This window comes from Vollenhovia emeryi, unplaced genomic scaffold, assembly GCF_000949405.1.
Source record: "Vollenhovia emeryi isolate VEMERY1.0 unplaced genomic scaffold, V.emery_V1.0 DF939122.1, whole genome shotgun sequence".
Taxonomy (NCBI): Eukaryota; Metazoa; Arthropoda; class Insecta; order Hymenoptera; family Formicidae; genus Vollenhovia; species Vollenhovia emeryi.
In genome coordinates, this window is record NW_011967244.1 from 3,867,473 (window position 1) to 3,883,814 (window position 16,342).

The window sequence follows — 16,342 nt, forward strand, 5'->3', positions numbered from 1 at the left end:
CTAGACTTGCACTTCAATAATGGACAGACACAACCAAGTTGTTGTAAGAGATGAATTGCATTTAGTTATTATGTATGGAGAAACATCGAATGTTGCTAGAATGATAATTAAAAGAAACGACAGAAAGTCATGAATAAAACTTCGAATTTTAGGGTGGGATGCAACTCCAATGTGTTCACACCTCATTGTCATCGAATATACAGCGAAAGTGTTAGAAAATAAATGCTCCTTCCCTGGGGTTCCTTTTAAGTAAGTGGCACCCTTCCTTCGGCATGCTTTAGCTCGGTTCAATTCAATCTTCACGTTCTTTTATCTTGTTATATGAAACTAAACACCTTTATACACCCATGCATGCATGATCGAATTTTCTTTTTTCTTGTTTCTAGAGAAGGGATAGCATTTGTCGGAAGGTATCAACAACACGTTATTTGAGATTACATAATCATATATCCTTTTTGTTATTTCGTGATATATTAGTGTTATATTATTCATTCTTTGACTTTGTTTTAGCGGTCCCTCTTATCCTAGTCCTAACGAAACGACTTGCATTCTCGTGAACGACAATTTATTGAACACCAGCTGTTCCATCCAGGGAGAATACTATGTATTCGTCCACAGTTATACCTACTGTACAGAGTATGCTCCACAAACATGCCGACAGAAATATAAAATAAAGATTCACGATGGAATCATCGTGACGCGCTTTGCGCATAGAATCCTTCAAGGTTTCGCCGTTCACGATTTCAATATTTATCAAAATATATGTATTTTATGAAAATTCACGATTGGTGAAATGCTTACCGATAAAAATTGTGACATGTATCATGTATTAATGTGCCGATAATAATATCAAGGGTAGATCATTACATCGAAACGAAATGTTTGCCTACGCGACACTTGGTCATCTTTTATTACTACATAATATTGGAAATAAAAGCGAGTTGCAAAAGGAAGAGATGCACGCGACGGAGGTCATATTATTATCCATTTGGTGTCACGATATTGATACCCTAAAGTGTACTTCCGCAAATTTTTCACAGTCGTTTAGTAGTTTACACAGCCACTGACAAAATGTAGGAAATGTAAGTATTCATAAAAGTACGCATAAAAACGCAAAACGTACATATAAAAGCTCGCTGATAATTGAGAGACTTGATCCCGTGTATATCAGTTTTCCTTCAGCGCTCGTCAACATCTCTCTTTCGTACACGATGAGGACGGCTGTTACAATACTTGCAATTCTCTTTGTACAATACGCGCATTCACGTGCCGCGCCTAAACCGTTGCCTGAACCATTGCCTGAATCATGGCCTGAATCATGGCCTGAAGCATGGCCTGTAGCATGGCCTGAACCAGTGGCCGAACCGTTCTTTCGTAGCGATGATAACTGTGCCTTTGGTGTTAAGGTGGTATCGCTGCTATTGTTCAACAGGTAAAAGAAGCGCGAAAGTCCATTTGTTCGTTACGCCGCTTACATTCACCATTTTTTCAGTCGTATTACAGGCCAAAATATGAGTATAAACGACATGTGCACTAATGTCGATTCATCGAAAAAAGTCGTCTTTTTAACCCATGGCTTCCTCAGCTCCGCAGACACGGAAAATTTCGTAGAGTTGGCCCGTCAATTGAGAGATGTAAATACCACATATTCGCATGAGTAACTGGAATGAAAATATTATGTCCCTAAAAAAGTTGAAGTTCTTATTTCAATACGAAAGTATTGTCATCATATAATGAAAAGTAGACAAATTAAAAATTCACAAAGTAACTTGCTGATGAAGTTGACAAATTCCTGACGTAGTCGAGAATTTAATAAAACAATTTTCTGCTTTCACAGAAAGGTTACACGGTACTTGGGGTAGATTGGCGTCAAGGAGCCTGCACTGGCGGATTGCCGACGTATGACAATGCGGTGACGAACACTGTTGAAGTAGGCCGCCGCGTGGCAGGGTATAATTACGTACAAATAGACTAATACTAAATAAAATAATATTCATAATTAACATACAAATATGGTTGATATATAATGCAAAATTAGCCTAGTACTCAATAAAAATTTTAACTTACATACATTAAATATATGTTCACTGTATATATGTACATATATACACGATGGAACTTTCTTTTGCAGCTTTGCCGAAAAATTGGTCAACGAGTGCCACGTACCGTTGAATAACATCATATTCATAGGTCACAGTCTTGGTGCACACGTGTCCGGTTTCGCCGCGAAAGAGATTAAGAAAAAGAATCTCGGCACGGTTTCACTAATTATTGCCGCCGATCCCGCCGGTCCAACGCTCGGTAGCAAAGAATGCAACGATAGACTCTGTAAAACAGATGCGAACTGTGTAAAAGTTCTTCATACGTCTTCGATGTTTGGAATGACACAGCCTGTCGGTCATTTGGATTTGCAGTTCAATGGTGGATCTTCGCAGCCAGATTGTAGTAAGAGACAAAGTGCATTTAATTATTGCATACGTAGAAACGTTGTATGTTGCTAGAATGACAGCTAGAAGAAACGATAGGAAGTTATAATATAGTTAATAAAACATAAATATAGTTATTAAATAAAATAAATTTGCATTTTAGTTTTGCCAACTTGTTCACATAGTGCAGCTGTTGTCTATATAACCGATGTGGTGAAAGGTAATTGCGCATTCCCTGGGGTTCCTATGACAAAGTAAGTTCTTTTCTTCGGCGTGCTTCAGTTCAGCTGGATTCAATCTCTATAAATTTTGTCTTGTGTGATATATAAAATTTACATATAATACCTTTATACACTCCAACATTTATTATATAATTCCCCTTTCTTTTGTTTTCAAAGAAAGGTGAGAATCTCTCAGAAAGTGTCAAGAAGACATTATCCGAGATTATTTATGTACAGATTCTTTCTGTTATTTTGTCTAATTTTGTATTATGTTACTGTTATATTACTCACTTGATTTTTTCAGTTCACCCAAGTATCCTAGTAATACCGATACGAATTGTATTCTCGTGAATGAGAATTTATTGGACACCAGCTGTTCTATTAAGGGAGAATACTATACGTTTGTCAACGGTGATTCCCACTGTACACAGAATCCCCCACAGAAATGTCAAAAGTAATAATAGTAAGTCGTTGAATTCAAAACGTCAATCTCGTTACAGTAAAAATGAAATTTTGCAATAGAAAATTGTAAATACATAATTAAATTACGTCGTTTAACCAGCATGCAGATGTTTCTTTTTCAAGATCCTTGAGCCCTTACCGAAAGAAAACGAATCACTGTAATGTATAAGACTTATTAAACTAAGTGAAACGAAAATTGATAAAGAAAGAAAAGACGAAAAGAGAAATATCGCAGGAATTCTATTACACGTTACCGTGTATTTCTCGATTATATCCCTAAAATAAATCATGTAATTACTTATACTCTTTTAATTATCACATTCAGGCTCTTGTTTACGCGACGTTTCTTCGTTATTCGCCTTCATGACGACAGAGATACTTTTGACAATGATCTCCTACGGGAATAACTCCCGGTTGGGTTTACCGCGACGCATAAGCATCTGTACTAACACCACTCAAGACTCTCCACGAATCTTTAATAGACATTATTCTTGCTCTCGTGTTCGACGAGCTTCTTTTTCGAACATGAACTATTCAACAATCTTCTCACAATAATAAGCATATCTTTTTATTATGTACTTGCTTCCATTATAGCCATTCTTACATGAATTTAAAATGTACAAATTTCCTCGTAAAATTAGGTGAATGCGAAATGGAAAATAAAGATATCGTGGATCGCTTAGTGCATGCAATTCTGCAAGGTTTCGCCATTTACGATTTCGGCAATTATCAGGTCACATGTATTATTTTAAAGTTCACGATTGTCAAAATGTTTATCGATAAAACTTGTCACATGTGTTGCGCATTAACTTGCCGATAAGTAATAATATCACGGGTAGATCATCACGTTGAAATGAAATGCTTGCCTGCGCAAGACTTTGTCATCTTTTATTACTGTATAATATTAGAAATAAAAGCGAGTAGCAAAAGGAAGAGATACGCACGACGGAAATTATATTGTCCATTTGGCGTGACGTACGATATTGATATCTTAAGGTATACTTCCGCAAATTTTCCATGCAGACAAACGTGCATAGCGCATAATGTAATTGGACCATAAATGCACACATAAGGAGCTAAAGCAATCAATTTTTTTATGCATATGCTTTATGCACCTGTGTATGTTTGTCTGGATAAACCCTTAGGGCTAACACGAGAAATGGTGGAGGCTCCTGTCAGCCAACTGTAAACTATGGATTCTATGTCGTCGTATTATGGCCAAAATACAGACAAAATCAGTATAATCGTAAGACTGGCTGCAGAGTCATTTTTTGGAATAAAGGGTTAATAAAAATTTATGAATGGTACAGGTGCTCAGTTGAGTTCAGGTGCAGTTTCTATAAGCTATATTTTCTGTATTATAAATTTTTCAAAAGCCAAAATGCAAAACCGGCTCTTTAGCGAGAAACTAAGCTTTGTAAAGAATATAACAAAAAAGTTTCATAAAGAAATATAATTTCTTCGAAGCTAAATACACCAAGAGGGAATATTACTAAATTAGCACAATATCTATATCTAAGTTGAACAGTAGTAATTAGAAGAAGATAGCGCCGAGCGCTACCCCCCGCCCTATCCCTTCCTTGCGCGCGGCAGCCGTGCAGAGATGCGAAGTTTGCATTAGTCATAGTGTCGCAAACGTCAGTATTCGTAAAAGTGCGCATAAAAGCGCAAAACGTACTGGTAAAAGATCGCTAATAATTGTGAAACTTGGTACCGCGTCTATCAGTTTCCCTCCAGCGCGTCGTAAAGATATCCCTTTTGTACATGATGAGGATGTTTGTTACAATACTTGCAATTCTCCTCGTACGACACGCGCATTCACTTGACGCGCCTAAATCGTTGCCTAAACCGATGTCTAAATCATTACCTGAACCGCTTTTCTTCAGCGACGATCACTGTGCCTTCGGCGTTAAGACGGTATCGCTGTTCCTGTACAACAGGTAAAAGAGGCGCGAATATCCATTTGTTCATTACGCTGATTATCTATCACTGTTTCAGTAATATCAAAGGCCAAAAGATAAACGTAAATGACATATGTAAATATGTCCATCCGTCGCAAAAGGTCGTCTTTATAGTCCATGGAGCGATCGGTTCCGTACAAAAGGATAATTTTCCAGTCGTGGCCACTGCATTGACACAGGTAGATACCACATATTCGCACGAGTAACAGGACTGAATATATGACGCCCCTGGAAAGATAAAGTTCTTATTTCAATACAAAAGTTTGTAATTACATAGGGAATAGTAAGACAAGTCCATGACTGATAAAGCAACTACCTGATAACAATTCATAAGTTCTTGTCATATTTTAAAAATTTAACAAAATAAGTTCCTACTTTTACAGAAAGGCTACATAGTATTTAGTGTGGACTGGTCCCAAGGAGCCTGCACTAATATGCCCAACAGTGATGGTGTCAAGGAGAAAACCTTAGCAGTGAGGAATGCCGTCGCAGCAGGTCAACGCGTAGCACGGTATAACTACTTAAAAAAAATTAATACTAGATAAAATAATATTCATGATTAACGTAAATAATATGGTTAATATATAATGCAAAATAAATGTAGTGTACTCGATAAAAAATAGATCTTACATGTATTGAAGATGCGATGTTCACAATTTATATTGTATATATTTCATGGGATTTTCTCTTACAGTTTTGTCACAAAATTAGTCACAGAATGTAAATTTCCGTTGGCAAATGTCATATTCCTGGGTCACAGTCTTGGTTCACACGTGGCCGGTTTCGCCGCTAAAGTGATTCAACAATTGGAGCTCGGCACGATTCCGCTCATCATTGTCGGCGATCCCATCGATTTCGTCCAAGGCGATCCCCTCACTACACCGTTCAGTAGCAGGAAATGCAACGACAGACTCTGTTACACAGATACCAGTTGTCTAAAAGTACTTCACTCGTCGAGTGATGGAATAGGCACACGTATGGGTCATCTAGACTTGCAGTTCAATGATGGACAGACACAACCAAGTTGTTGTAAGAGATGAATTGCATTTAGTTATTATGTATGGAGAAACATCGAATGTTGCTGGAATAATTAACTAGAAGAAACTACAGGAAGTTATAATATAATAAAACAAATTCGCATTTTAGGGTGGGATGCAACTCCAGCATGTTCACACCTCATTGTCATCGAGTATATATTGAAAGTGTTTGAAAATAAATGCTCCTTCCCTGGGGTTCATTTTAAGTAAGTGGCATCCTTCCTTCGGCATGCTTTAGATCCTTTTTGTTATTTCATGATATATTAGAGTTGTATTATTCATTCTTTGACTTTGTTTCAGCGGTCCCTCTTGTTCTAGTCCTAACGAAACGAATTTCATTCTCGTGAACGACAATTTATTGGACATCAGCTGTTCCATTCAGGGAGAATACTATGTATTTGTCGACTGTTATCCCTACTGTTCAGAATATGCTCCACAAACATGCCGACAGTAATAGTAGTAAGACGTTGAGTTAAAAACTTCAATCTTTACTATAAATATGAAGCTTTATAATAAAAAATTGTAAGTATGTAATTATATTATTTGAGCGTTTGACCAGCATGCAGATCTTTTTTTCTCAAGATCCTTGAACCATTACCGAAAGAAAACGAATCATAATAATGTATACATTAAATATTAAACTAAGAGATAAACGAAGATTGATAAAGGAAGAAATGATGGAAATAGAAATATCATAAATGTTATTACACTTGTAGTCAATTTCTCGATTATCTTCCTGAATTAAATTATATAATAATTATACTTTTTTTATTATTTCATTCGTTCTCTTGTTAGGTTCTTTCGTTATTCGCCTTTAAAACAGCAGATATACTTTCGATAATGGATCTGCCATGCGTAACTCTCGTTCGAATAAATAATGTAATTTACGTTGTACAAATATTGTAGTATATCGCTCCAATGTTTCTCTCCCATACGTCAAGTTAACGCCTCCACCATCAAGAAAATAAAACGTTTACCAAAATTAAAAATAAGTGTCAGTTAGGATAATTTAGTTCTATAATTTTTCCTTATTTTAGTGCATCAAGCAACTTTCGCATTTAAAAGTGGGTGTGCTAGAGTTATGTTAAGCATCCCCAACTCTAAGTACTTACATAAATAAACAAATAAATATAATAACATTAAATGCTTTTTAAGTACTTTCAAGAGCAATTTACAGAATTGATCTATTATAATTTAAAAGATACAAGCTAAAAACCGATCATATATAATGTACGAACAAGAGTAAAGTACCTCTTAAGTATCGCGATAGAGGATCTGGTATTTCAGAGTTTCCTAATTTTAGCTTCCTGAATATACAATATTTGACGCGTTTATTGCTCGACGTTGTATACAGAGGCAACAACGACGCGTTTGTCAATGTTCTGCTTGGACTCACAGCTTTCATTTCACGAGCAGGGGTACTACATCAGCTTGAACGTCGTTCTTTTCCCACAGAACGTCCAGTTCCTTCATCATGATATTCTCGTTCAGCTATCCATCCTGTAACTACCTCTGGCTCAACACCTTGTAGTATTCTGTTGTCTTGTTTATTTCTTGTTTCTTTTACACTTGCTTATATTTCAGCGATGATTATTCCAAGAATTTAAAATGTACTAATTTAAATAAGTGCGAAATACAAAATAAAAATTCTATCGTGACGCGCTTTGCGCATGGAATCCCGCAAGGTTTCGCCGTTCACGATTTCGATATTTATCAAGACACATGTATTTCGTGAAAATTCACGATTGTCGAAATGTTTGCCGATAAAAATTGTGACATATATCACGTATTAATGTGCCGATAATAATATCAAGGGTAGATCAGTACGTCGAAATGACATGTTTGCCTATGCGACACTTGGTCATCTTTTATTGCTGCATAATATTGAAAATAATAGCGAGTATCAAAAGGAAGAGATGCACACGACGGAGGTCATATTATTATCCATTTGGTGTCACGATATTGATACCCTAAAATATACTTCCGTAAAGTGTCCGCAGTCGTTAAATAACTTACACAGTCACTGACAAAATGTAGGAAATGTAAGTATTTATAAAAGTGCGCATAAAAACGCAAAACGTACTTATGAGTGCTCGCTGATAATTGAGAGACTTGGTCCCGCGTCTATCAGTTTCCCTTCAGCACTCGTCAACATCTCCCTTTCGTACACGATGAGGACGTCTGTTACAATACTTGCAATTCTCTTTGTACAATACGCGCATTCACGTGCAGAGCCTAAATCGTCGCCTGAACCGTTGCCTGAACCATTGCCTGAGACATGGCCTGAATCATGGCCTGAAGCATGGCCTGTAGCATGGCCTGAACCAGTGGCTGAACCGTTCTTTCGTAGCGATGATAACTGTGCCTTTGGTGTTAAGGTGGTATCGCTGCTATTGTTCAACAGGTAAAAGAAGCGCGAAAGTCCATTTGTTCGTTACGCCGCTTACATTCACCATTTTTTCAGTCGTATTACAGGCCAAAATATGAGTATAAACGACATGTGCACTAATGTCGATTCATCGAAAAAAGTCGTCTTTTTAACCCATGGCTTCCTCAGCTCCGCAGACACGGAAAATTTTGTAGAGTTGGCCCGTCAATTGAGAGATGTAAATACCACATGTTCGCATGAGTAACTGGAATGAAAATATTATGTCCCTAAAAAAGTTGAAGTTCTTATTTCAATACGAAAGTATTGTCATCATATAATGAAAAGTAGACAAATTAAAAATGCACAAAGTAACTTCCTGATGAAGTTGACAAATTCCTGACTTAGTCGAGAATCTAATAAAACAATTTTCTGCTTTCACAGAAAGGTCACACGGTACTTGGGGTAGATTGGCGTCAAGGAGCCTGCACTGGCGGGTTCCCGACGTATGGCAGTGCGGTGACGAACACTGTTGAAGTAGGCCGCCGCGTGGCAGGGTATAATTACGTACAAATAGACTAATACTAAATAAAATAATATTCATAATTAACATACAAATATGGTTGATATATAATGCAAAATTAACCTAGTACTCAATAAAAATTTCATCTTACATACATTAAATAAGATATGTTCACTGTATATATGTACATATATACACGATGGAACTTTCTTTTGCAGCTTTGCCGAAAAATTGGTCAACGAGTGCCACGTTCCGTTGAATAACATCATATTCATAGGTCACAGTCTTGGTGCACACGTGTCCGGTTTCGCCGCGAAAGAGATTAAGAAAAAGAATCTCGGCACGGTTCCACTAATTATTGCCGCCGATCCCGCCGGTCCAAAGCTCGGTAGCAAGGAATGCGACGATAGACTCTGTAAAACAGATGCGAACTGCCTAAAAGTTCTTCATACGTCTTGGATGTTTGGAATAACAAGGCCTATCGGTCATCTGGATTTGCAGTTCAATGGTGGATCTTCGCAGCCAGATTGTAGTAAGAGATAAAGTGCATTTAATTATTGCACACGTAGAAACGTTCCCAGCAAACACAAAGTAACAGTTACATAACTGTAAGTTAAAATTTCCTACTCAACAATATAACTGTTACATAACACACGTGTTATAGAACTGTTACTTTGTGTTTGTTGGGTTGTATGTTGCTAGAATGACAGCTAGAAGAAACGATATGAAGTTATTAATAAAATAAATTTGCATTTTAGATTGGCCACCTTGTTCACACAGTGCAGCTGTAGTCTATATAATCGATGCGGTGAAAGGTAATTGCGCATTCCCTGGGGTTCCTATGACAAAGTAAGTTCTTTTCTTCGGCGTGCTTCAGTTCAGCTGAATTCAATCTCTATAAATTTTGTCTTGTGTGATATATAAAATTTACATATGACACCTTTATACACTCCAACACGTATTATTTAATTCCCCTTTCTTTTGTTTTCAAAGAAAGGTGAGAATCTCTCAGAAAGTGTCAAGAAGACATTATCCGAGATTATTTATGCACAGATTCTTTCTGTTATTTTGTCTAATTTTGTATTGTGTTACTGTTATATTACTCACTTGATTTTTTCAGTTCACCCAAGTATCCTAGTAATACCAATACGAATTGTATTCTCGTGAATGAGAATTTATTGGACACCAGCTGTTCTATTAAGGGAGAATACTATACGTTTGTCAACGGTGATTCCCACTGTACACAGAATCCCCCACAGAAATGTCAACAGTAATAATAGTAAGTCGTTGAATTCAAAACGTCAATCTCGTTACAGTAAAAATGAAATTTTGCAATAGAAAATTGTAAATACATAATTAAATTACATCGTTTAACCAGCATGCTGATGTTTCTTTTTCAAGATCCTTGAGCCCTTACCGAAAGAAAACGAATCACTGTAATGTATAAGACTTATTAAACTAAGTGAAACGAAAATTGATAAAGAAAGAAAAGACGAAAAGAGAAATATCGCAGGAATTCTATTACACGTTACCGTGTATTTCTCGATTATATCCCTAAAATAAATCATGTAATTACTTATACTCTTTTAATTATCACATTCAGGCTCTTGTTTACGCGACGTTTCTTCATTATTCGCCTTCATGACGACAGAAATACTTTTGACAATGATCTCCTACGGGAATAACTCCCGGTTGGGTTTACCGCGACGCATAAGCATCTGTACTAACACCACTCAAAACTCTCCACGAATCTTTAATAGACATTATTCTTGCTCTCGTGTTCGACGAGCTTCTTTTTCGAACATGAACTATTCAGCAATCTTCTCACAATAATAAGCATATCTTTTTATTATGTACTTGCTTCCATTATAGCCATTCTTATATGAATTTAAAATATACAAATTTCCTCGTAAAATTAGGTGAATGCGAAATGGAAAATAAAGACATCGTGGATCGCTTCGTGCATGCAATTCTGCAAGGTTTCGCCATTCACGATTTCGGCAATTATCAGGTCACATGTATTTTTTTAGAGTTCACGATTGTCAAAGTGTTTACCGATAAAACTTGTCGATAAGTAATAATATCACGGGTAGATCATCACGTTGAAATGAAATGCTTGCCTGCGCAAGACTTTGTCATCTTTTATTACTGTATAATATTAGAAATAAAAGCGAGTAGCAAAAGGAAGAGATACGCACGACGGAAATTATATTGTCCATTTGGCGTGACGTACGATATTGATATCTTAAGGTATACTTCCGCAAATTTTCCATGCAGACAAACGTGCATAGCGCATAAATGTATGCATAATGTAATTGGACCATAAATGCACACATAAGGAGCTAGAACAATCAATTCTTTATGCATATGCTTTATGCACCTGAGTATGTTTGTCTGGATAAACCCTTAGGGCTAACACGAGACATGGTGGAGGCTCCTGTCAGCCAACTATAAACTATGGATTCTATGTCGTCGTATTATGGTCAAAATACAGACAAAATCAGTATAATCGGAAGACGTCCGATGACGTCAAATGACTGCAGAGTCATTTTTTGGAATAAAGGGTTAATAAAAATTTATGAATGGTACAGCTGCTCAGTTGAGTTCAGGTGCAGTTTCTATAAGCTATATTTTCTGTATTATAAATTTTTGAAAAGCCAAAATGCAAAACCGGCTCTTTAGCGAGAAACTAAGCTTTGTAAGGAATATAACAAAAAAGTTTCATAAAGAAATATAAGTTCTTCGAGGCTAAATACACCATGAGGGAATATTACTAAATTAGCACAACATCTATATCTAAGTCGGACAGCAGTAATTAGAAGAAGATAGCGCCAAGCTACCCCCCGCCCTATCCCTTCCTTGCGCGCGGCAGCCGTGCAGAGATGCGAAGTTTGCATTAGTATCGCAAACATCAGTATTCGTAAAAGTACGAATAAAAACGCAAAACGTACTGGTAAAAGATCGCTAATAATTGTGAGACTTGGTGCCGCGTCTATCAGTTTCCCTCCAGCGCGTCGTCAAGATATCCCTTTCGTACATGATGAGGATGTTTGTTACAATACTTGCAATTCTCCTCGTACGACACGCGCATTCACTTGACGAGCCTAAATCGTTGCCTAAACCGATGTCTAAATCATTACCTGAACCGCTTTTCTTCAGCGACGATCACTGTGCCTTCGGCGTTAAGACGGTATCGCTGTTCCTGTACAACAGGTAAAAGAGGCGCGAATATCCATTTGTTCATTACGCTGATTATCTATCACTGTTTCAGTAATATCAAAGGCCAAAAGATAAACGTAAACGACATATGTGAATATGTCCATCCGTCGCAAAAGGTCGTCTTTATAATCCATGGAGCGGTCGGTTCCGTACTAAAGGATAATTTTCCAGACGTGGCCACTGCATTGACACAGGTAGATACCACATATTCGCACGAGTAACAGGACTGAATATATGACGCCCCTGGAAAGATAAAGTTCTTATTTCAATACAAAAGTTTGTATAATAATTGACTCAGTCCGACTACTTTAAGGACAGACCATGTACTTAGTGAATAGTAAGACAAGTCCATGATTGATAAAGCAACTACCTGATAACAATTCATAAGTTCTTGTCATATTTTAAAAATTTAACAAAATAATTTTCTACTTTTACAGAAAGGCTACACAGTATTTAGTGTGGACTGGTCTCAAGGAGCCTGCACTAATATGCCCAACAGTGATGGTGTCAAGGAGAAAACCTTAGCAGTGATGAATGCCGTCGCAGCAGGTCAACGCGTAGCACGGTATAACTACTTAAAAAAAATTAATACTAGATAAAATAATATTCATGATTAACGTAAATAATATGGTTAATATATAATGCAAAATAAATGTAGTGTACTCGATAAAAAACAAATCTTACATGTATTGAAGATGTGATGTTCACAATTTATATTGTATATATTTCATGGAATTTTCTCTTACAGTTTTGTCACGAAATTAGTCACAGAATGTAAATTTCCGTTGGCAAATGTCATATTCCTGGGTCACAGTCTTGGTTCACACGTGGCCGGTTTCGCCGCTAAAGTGATTCAAGAATTGAAGCTCGGCACGATTCCGCTCATCATTGCCGGCGATCCCATCGATTTCGTCCAAGGCGATCCCCTCACTACACCGTTCAGTAGCAGGAAATGCAACGACAGACTCTGTTACACAGATACCAGTTGTCTAAAAGTACTTCACACGTCGAGTGATGGAATAGGCACACGTATGGGTCATCTAGACTTGCAGTTCAATAATGGACAGACACAACCAAGTTGTTGTAAGAGATGAATTGCATTTAGTTATTATGTATGGAGAAACATCGAATGTTGCTAGAATGATTAACTAGAAGAAACTACAGGAAGTTATAATATAACAAAACAAATTCGCATTTTAGGGTGGGATGCAACTCCATCATGTTCACACCTTATTGTCATCCAATATATATTGAAAGTGTTTGAAAATAAATGCTCCTTCCCTGGGGTTCCTTTTAAGTAAGTGGCATCCTTCCTTCGGCATGTTTTAGCTCGGGTCAATTCAATCTCCACACGTTTTTTTACCTTGTTATATGACACTAAACACCTTTATACACCCATGCACGCATGATCTAATTTCCTTTTTTCTTGTTTCTAGAGAAGGGATAGCATTTGTCGGAAGGTATCAACAAGACGTTATTTGAGATTACATAATCATATATCCTTTTTGTTATTTCATGATATATTAATGTTGTATTATTCATTCTTTGACTTTGTTTCAGCGGTCCCTCTTATCCTAGTCCTAACGAAACGAATTGCATTCTCGTGAACGACAATTTATTGGACATCAGCTGTTCCATCCAGGGAGAATACTATGTATTTGTCGACTGTTATACCTACTGTACAGAGTATGCTCCACAAACATGCCAACAGTAATAGTAGTAAGACGTTCAGTTATGAACTTCAATCTTTACTATAAATATGAAGTTTTACAATAAAAAATTGTAGGTATGTAATTACATTGTTTAGTCGATTGACCAGCAAGCAGATCTTTTTTGTTTCAAGATCCTTGAGCCATTATCAAAAGAAAATGAATAATTGTAATTTATACGGCTTATTGAAACAAAAATTGATAAAGAAAAGACGAAAATAGAAATATCATAGCAATTTCATTTAGCCATCAAATCATTACTATTTCTCGATTATTTTTCTGAATTAAATTATATAATATTGTAATTATACTTTTCAAGTATCTTATTCGTTCTCTTGGGTGTGCGACGTTCTTTCGGTTTTACGGGGATGCTAGAGTGATTCTGCACTTTGTGCTCCCAGAACTGTTAATTTATGAAAACATTTGTGCAATATACAAATTACGTGGCTTATATGTACAGATCGACGAGTTTTCACTAATCGGATTAAATCAGAGAACAACATGATATTATTGAAATTAAGTTTAGAAGTCGAACAAAAAATCTGTTCCTTCGAAAAAGTTATAGGTTGCCTAACATATAACTTCTTCGAACAAATAGATTTTTTGTTAGACTTCTAAACTGCATTTAACGATACCATGCTATTCTCTAATTTAATCCGTTTAGTGGAAGCTAGTGAAAACAGCAAAAACACTTTCGATAATCATCCGTCATGGGAATAACTCTAGTTTGATGTAATTCGCATTGTAGAAACATCGTAGTACATCGCTCAGAAGTTTCTCTCGCTTCGCTTATCGTACAACATATGTTAATATTCCCTCTGCCTTTCTTCCTTTTTCTTTCGCCTCGCGTTTGCAATTAAAACACATTGTTGCGTTGTTAATTTTTCCTGAACAGCCCTCTGTAGTTTTTATTAATCAATAGCATCCACATATTGTCGCGAGAGTGGAAATGCTATTCTTTCAGTTAACACAGACACTCCATACGCAGATAATCTGTATGACCTGTGTACACTATCAATTTAATTCACAATTCAAGACGTTCGTTAAAAAGATTATCAAAACCAAGTCAAAAGATCCCAATCTTTAGTTCTTTTCCTTGGTTTTTCTTTTCAACAAGTCCGTGTCCTGCATTATGATTTGTCCTACAATATCACAATGTGCGACGACATATTCGAAGGAACTTTGTGTGCAAAGACTACTTTGGATGTACATCAGCGTCCAATCCAAAATGCACTTCTAAACTTCTTAAAGTTCAATATTTACGACCATATTAATCTTACCAACGTGAACGTCTGGTAACACATAGTGTTAATCAACAGGCCTCGGACAGGAACAAGATATTCCTCACATCAATAGTGGCAAGGACTTCTTAAATTTTGACGAAAAGACACACCAAGGCGGACGTGTCACCGTCAAAGAATCACCTCTGCTACACATATAAATGCATATATTTATACTTATTACAATACATTACTGTTAACGTTTACTTACAGCGTCGCGCCGCATAAATGCTTAACGAGTAAGTAGATACGTGAGAAAAAGGACGAAAATATAAAGATTACTCGGATACTGTAATACACGTCAGTGTAATATTAATAAGCGAGCTTGCCTCGGGGCTCTCTCGATTCAGCGTATTTTACAGCGGGGGGGGGGGGGCTCCGTGAACGCAAATAGCAGATCCTCGGAGCAATTTCTTTTGTACAATTTCAATTAGTTAACGTAATTAATGCCTCTACAATATCGCCTCTGTGTTCTCTGAGGGTCTGTTCGGCCAGAAGCCGGGTGATTTCAATCTCCTTCATCTGAAAGGAAGACACGAGAGTCTCAAACGTCATCAGGTGCTATTTCCAAGGGGGAATAGCCGAGATGCACTCACGATCAAGTCGACGTCCTCCTTCTTGATGGACACCTTGAGCAGCTCCTTCTCCTTCGCCTTCTTCTCCGCGGCCTCCTTGTCGCGACGGTCCCCGATTATGCTGAGGGCCTGTTAGACACTCTTTTTAATGCGAAAAACCGTGTTAACCTCACGTGACGGGTGCGGGGGGGGGGTGTGTGGGATTCGAGCGACGCGGGCAACGTGGGCGCGTTGGACGTAGGTTAGGGACCCAGCGGGCACTCACGCAGGAAAAGCCGTCGGACGACGAGATCTCCTTCTCCTCGGCGTAGTCGGTCACTTTCTCCAGATCCGCCGCGCCGCTGTCATACTTGGCCGCCTTCTTCTGCGACTTCTCCTGCTGCACCTCGTCCGAGTCCCCGTTCACGTCGTCGTCCGCCATCGTTTCGCGCCAGTCAATTGTTGCGCTCGACCTCGTACACACGGGCTGAAGTTGCCGAGCATCGAGAACGTCGACGACGTTCACTCCGCCGGCCGTCCCCGCCGCCACCACCGCGTTTCACGTGCACCTTCTACACCCAGGTG

At 37.7% G+C, this 16,342-nt stretch overlaps 5 protein-coding genes and 1 long non-coding RNA gene across 7 annotated transcripts; 4 read left to right on the plus strand and 2 right to left on the minus strand.

The window, feature by feature from the left end:
- Nucleotides 1–1,127: 1,127 nt before the first annotated feature.
- On the plus strand, nucleotides 1,128–3,208 carry LOC105570050 (phospholipase A1-like). The gene is made up of 6 exons (XM_012026978.1): nucleotides 1,128–1,432; nucleotides 1,493–1,634; nucleotides 1,838–1,950; nucleotides 2,132–2,445; nucleotides 2,590–2,680; nucleotides 2,952–3,208. Exons 1-6 carry the CDS (start codon nucleotides 1,212–1,214, stop codon nucleotides 3,103–3,105), a joined length of 1,035 nt encoding a protein of 344 aa, XP_011882368.1. The 5' UTR covers nucleotides 1,128–1,211; the 3' UTR covers nucleotides 3,106–3,208.
- A 95-nt stretch (nucleotides 3,209–3,303) lies between these two features.
- LOC105570049 (phospholipase A1-like) lies at nucleotides 3,304–7,096 on the plus strand. The gene is made up of 6 exons (XM_012026977.1): nucleotides 3,304–5,049; nucleotides 5,108–5,249; nucleotides 5,454–5,581; nucleotides 5,765–6,099; nucleotides 6,217–6,313; nucleotides 6,408–7,096. The coding sequence occupies exons 1-6, from the start codon at nucleotides 4,874–4,876 to the stop codon at nucleotides 6,559–6,561; spliced, it is 1,032 nt and encodes a 343-aa protein (XP_011882367.1). The 5' UTR covers nucleotides 3,304–4,873; the 3' UTR covers nucleotides 6,562–7,096.
- Nucleotides 5,215–5,789, minus strand: LOC105570048. The gene is made up of 3 exons (XR_001009561.1): nucleotides 5,701–5,789; nucleotides 5,446–5,587; nucleotides 5,215–5,298 (listed from the first exon to the last, which is right to left on the minus strand). It is a non-coding gene; the product is annotated as an uncharacterized LOC105570048 (long non-coding RNA).
- A 1,104-nt stretch (nucleotides 7,097–8,200) lies between the features above and the next one.
- On the plus strand, nucleotides 8,201–10,372 carry LOC105570047 (phospholipase A1-like). The gene is made up of 6 exons (XM_012026976.1): nucleotides 8,201–8,511; nucleotides 8,572–8,713; nucleotides 8,917–9,029; nucleotides 9,214–9,527; nucleotides 9,754–9,844; nucleotides 10,116–10,372. The coding sequence occupies exons 1-6, from the start codon at nucleotides 8,279–8,281 to the stop codon at nucleotides 10,267–10,269; spliced, it is 1,047 nt and encodes a 348-aa protein (XP_011882366.1). The 5' UTR covers nucleotides 8,201–8,278; the 3' UTR covers nucleotides 10,270–10,372.
- A 275-nt stretch (nucleotides 10,373–10,647) lies between these two features.
- LOC105570057 (phospholipase A1-like) lies at nucleotides 10,648–15,594 on the plus strand. The gene is made up of 7 exons (XM_012026990.1): nucleotides 10,648–12,208; nucleotides 12,267–12,408; nucleotides 12,652–12,779; nucleotides 12,963–13,297; nucleotides 13,415–13,511; nucleotides 13,651–13,674; nucleotides 13,775–15,594. The coding sequence occupies exons 1-7, from the start codon at nucleotides 12,033–12,035 to the stop codon at nucleotides 13,926–13,928; spliced, it is 1,056 nt and encodes a 351-aa protein (XP_011882380.1). The 5' UTR covers nucleotides 10,648–12,032; the 3' UTR covers nucleotides 13,929–15,594.
- LOC105570056 (huntingtin-interacting protein K) lies at nucleotides 15,204–16,288 on the minus strand. Of its 2 annotated transcripts, XR_001009563.1 has the most exons (4): nucleotides 16,044–16,288; nucleotides 15,800–15,907; nucleotides 15,533–15,725; nucleotides 15,204–15,349 (listed from the first exon to the last, which is right to left on the minus strand). XR_001009563.1 is itself a non-coding variant. In XM_012026989.1 (3 exons), the coding sequence occupies exons 1-3, from the start codon at nucleotides 16,197–16,199 to the stop codon at nucleotides 15,630–15,632; spliced, it is 360 nt and encodes a 119-aa protein (XP_011882379.1). In that variant the 5' UTR covers nucleotides 16,200–16,288; the 3' UTR covers nucleotides 15,355–15,629. The 2 variants fall into 2 exon arrangements, 1 of the variants encoding a protein (XP_011882379.1); XM_012026989.1 differs by lacking the exon at nucleotides 15,204–15,349 and having other exon boundaries at nucleotides 15,355–15,725.
- Nucleotides 16,289–16,342: the final 54 nt, after the last annotated feature.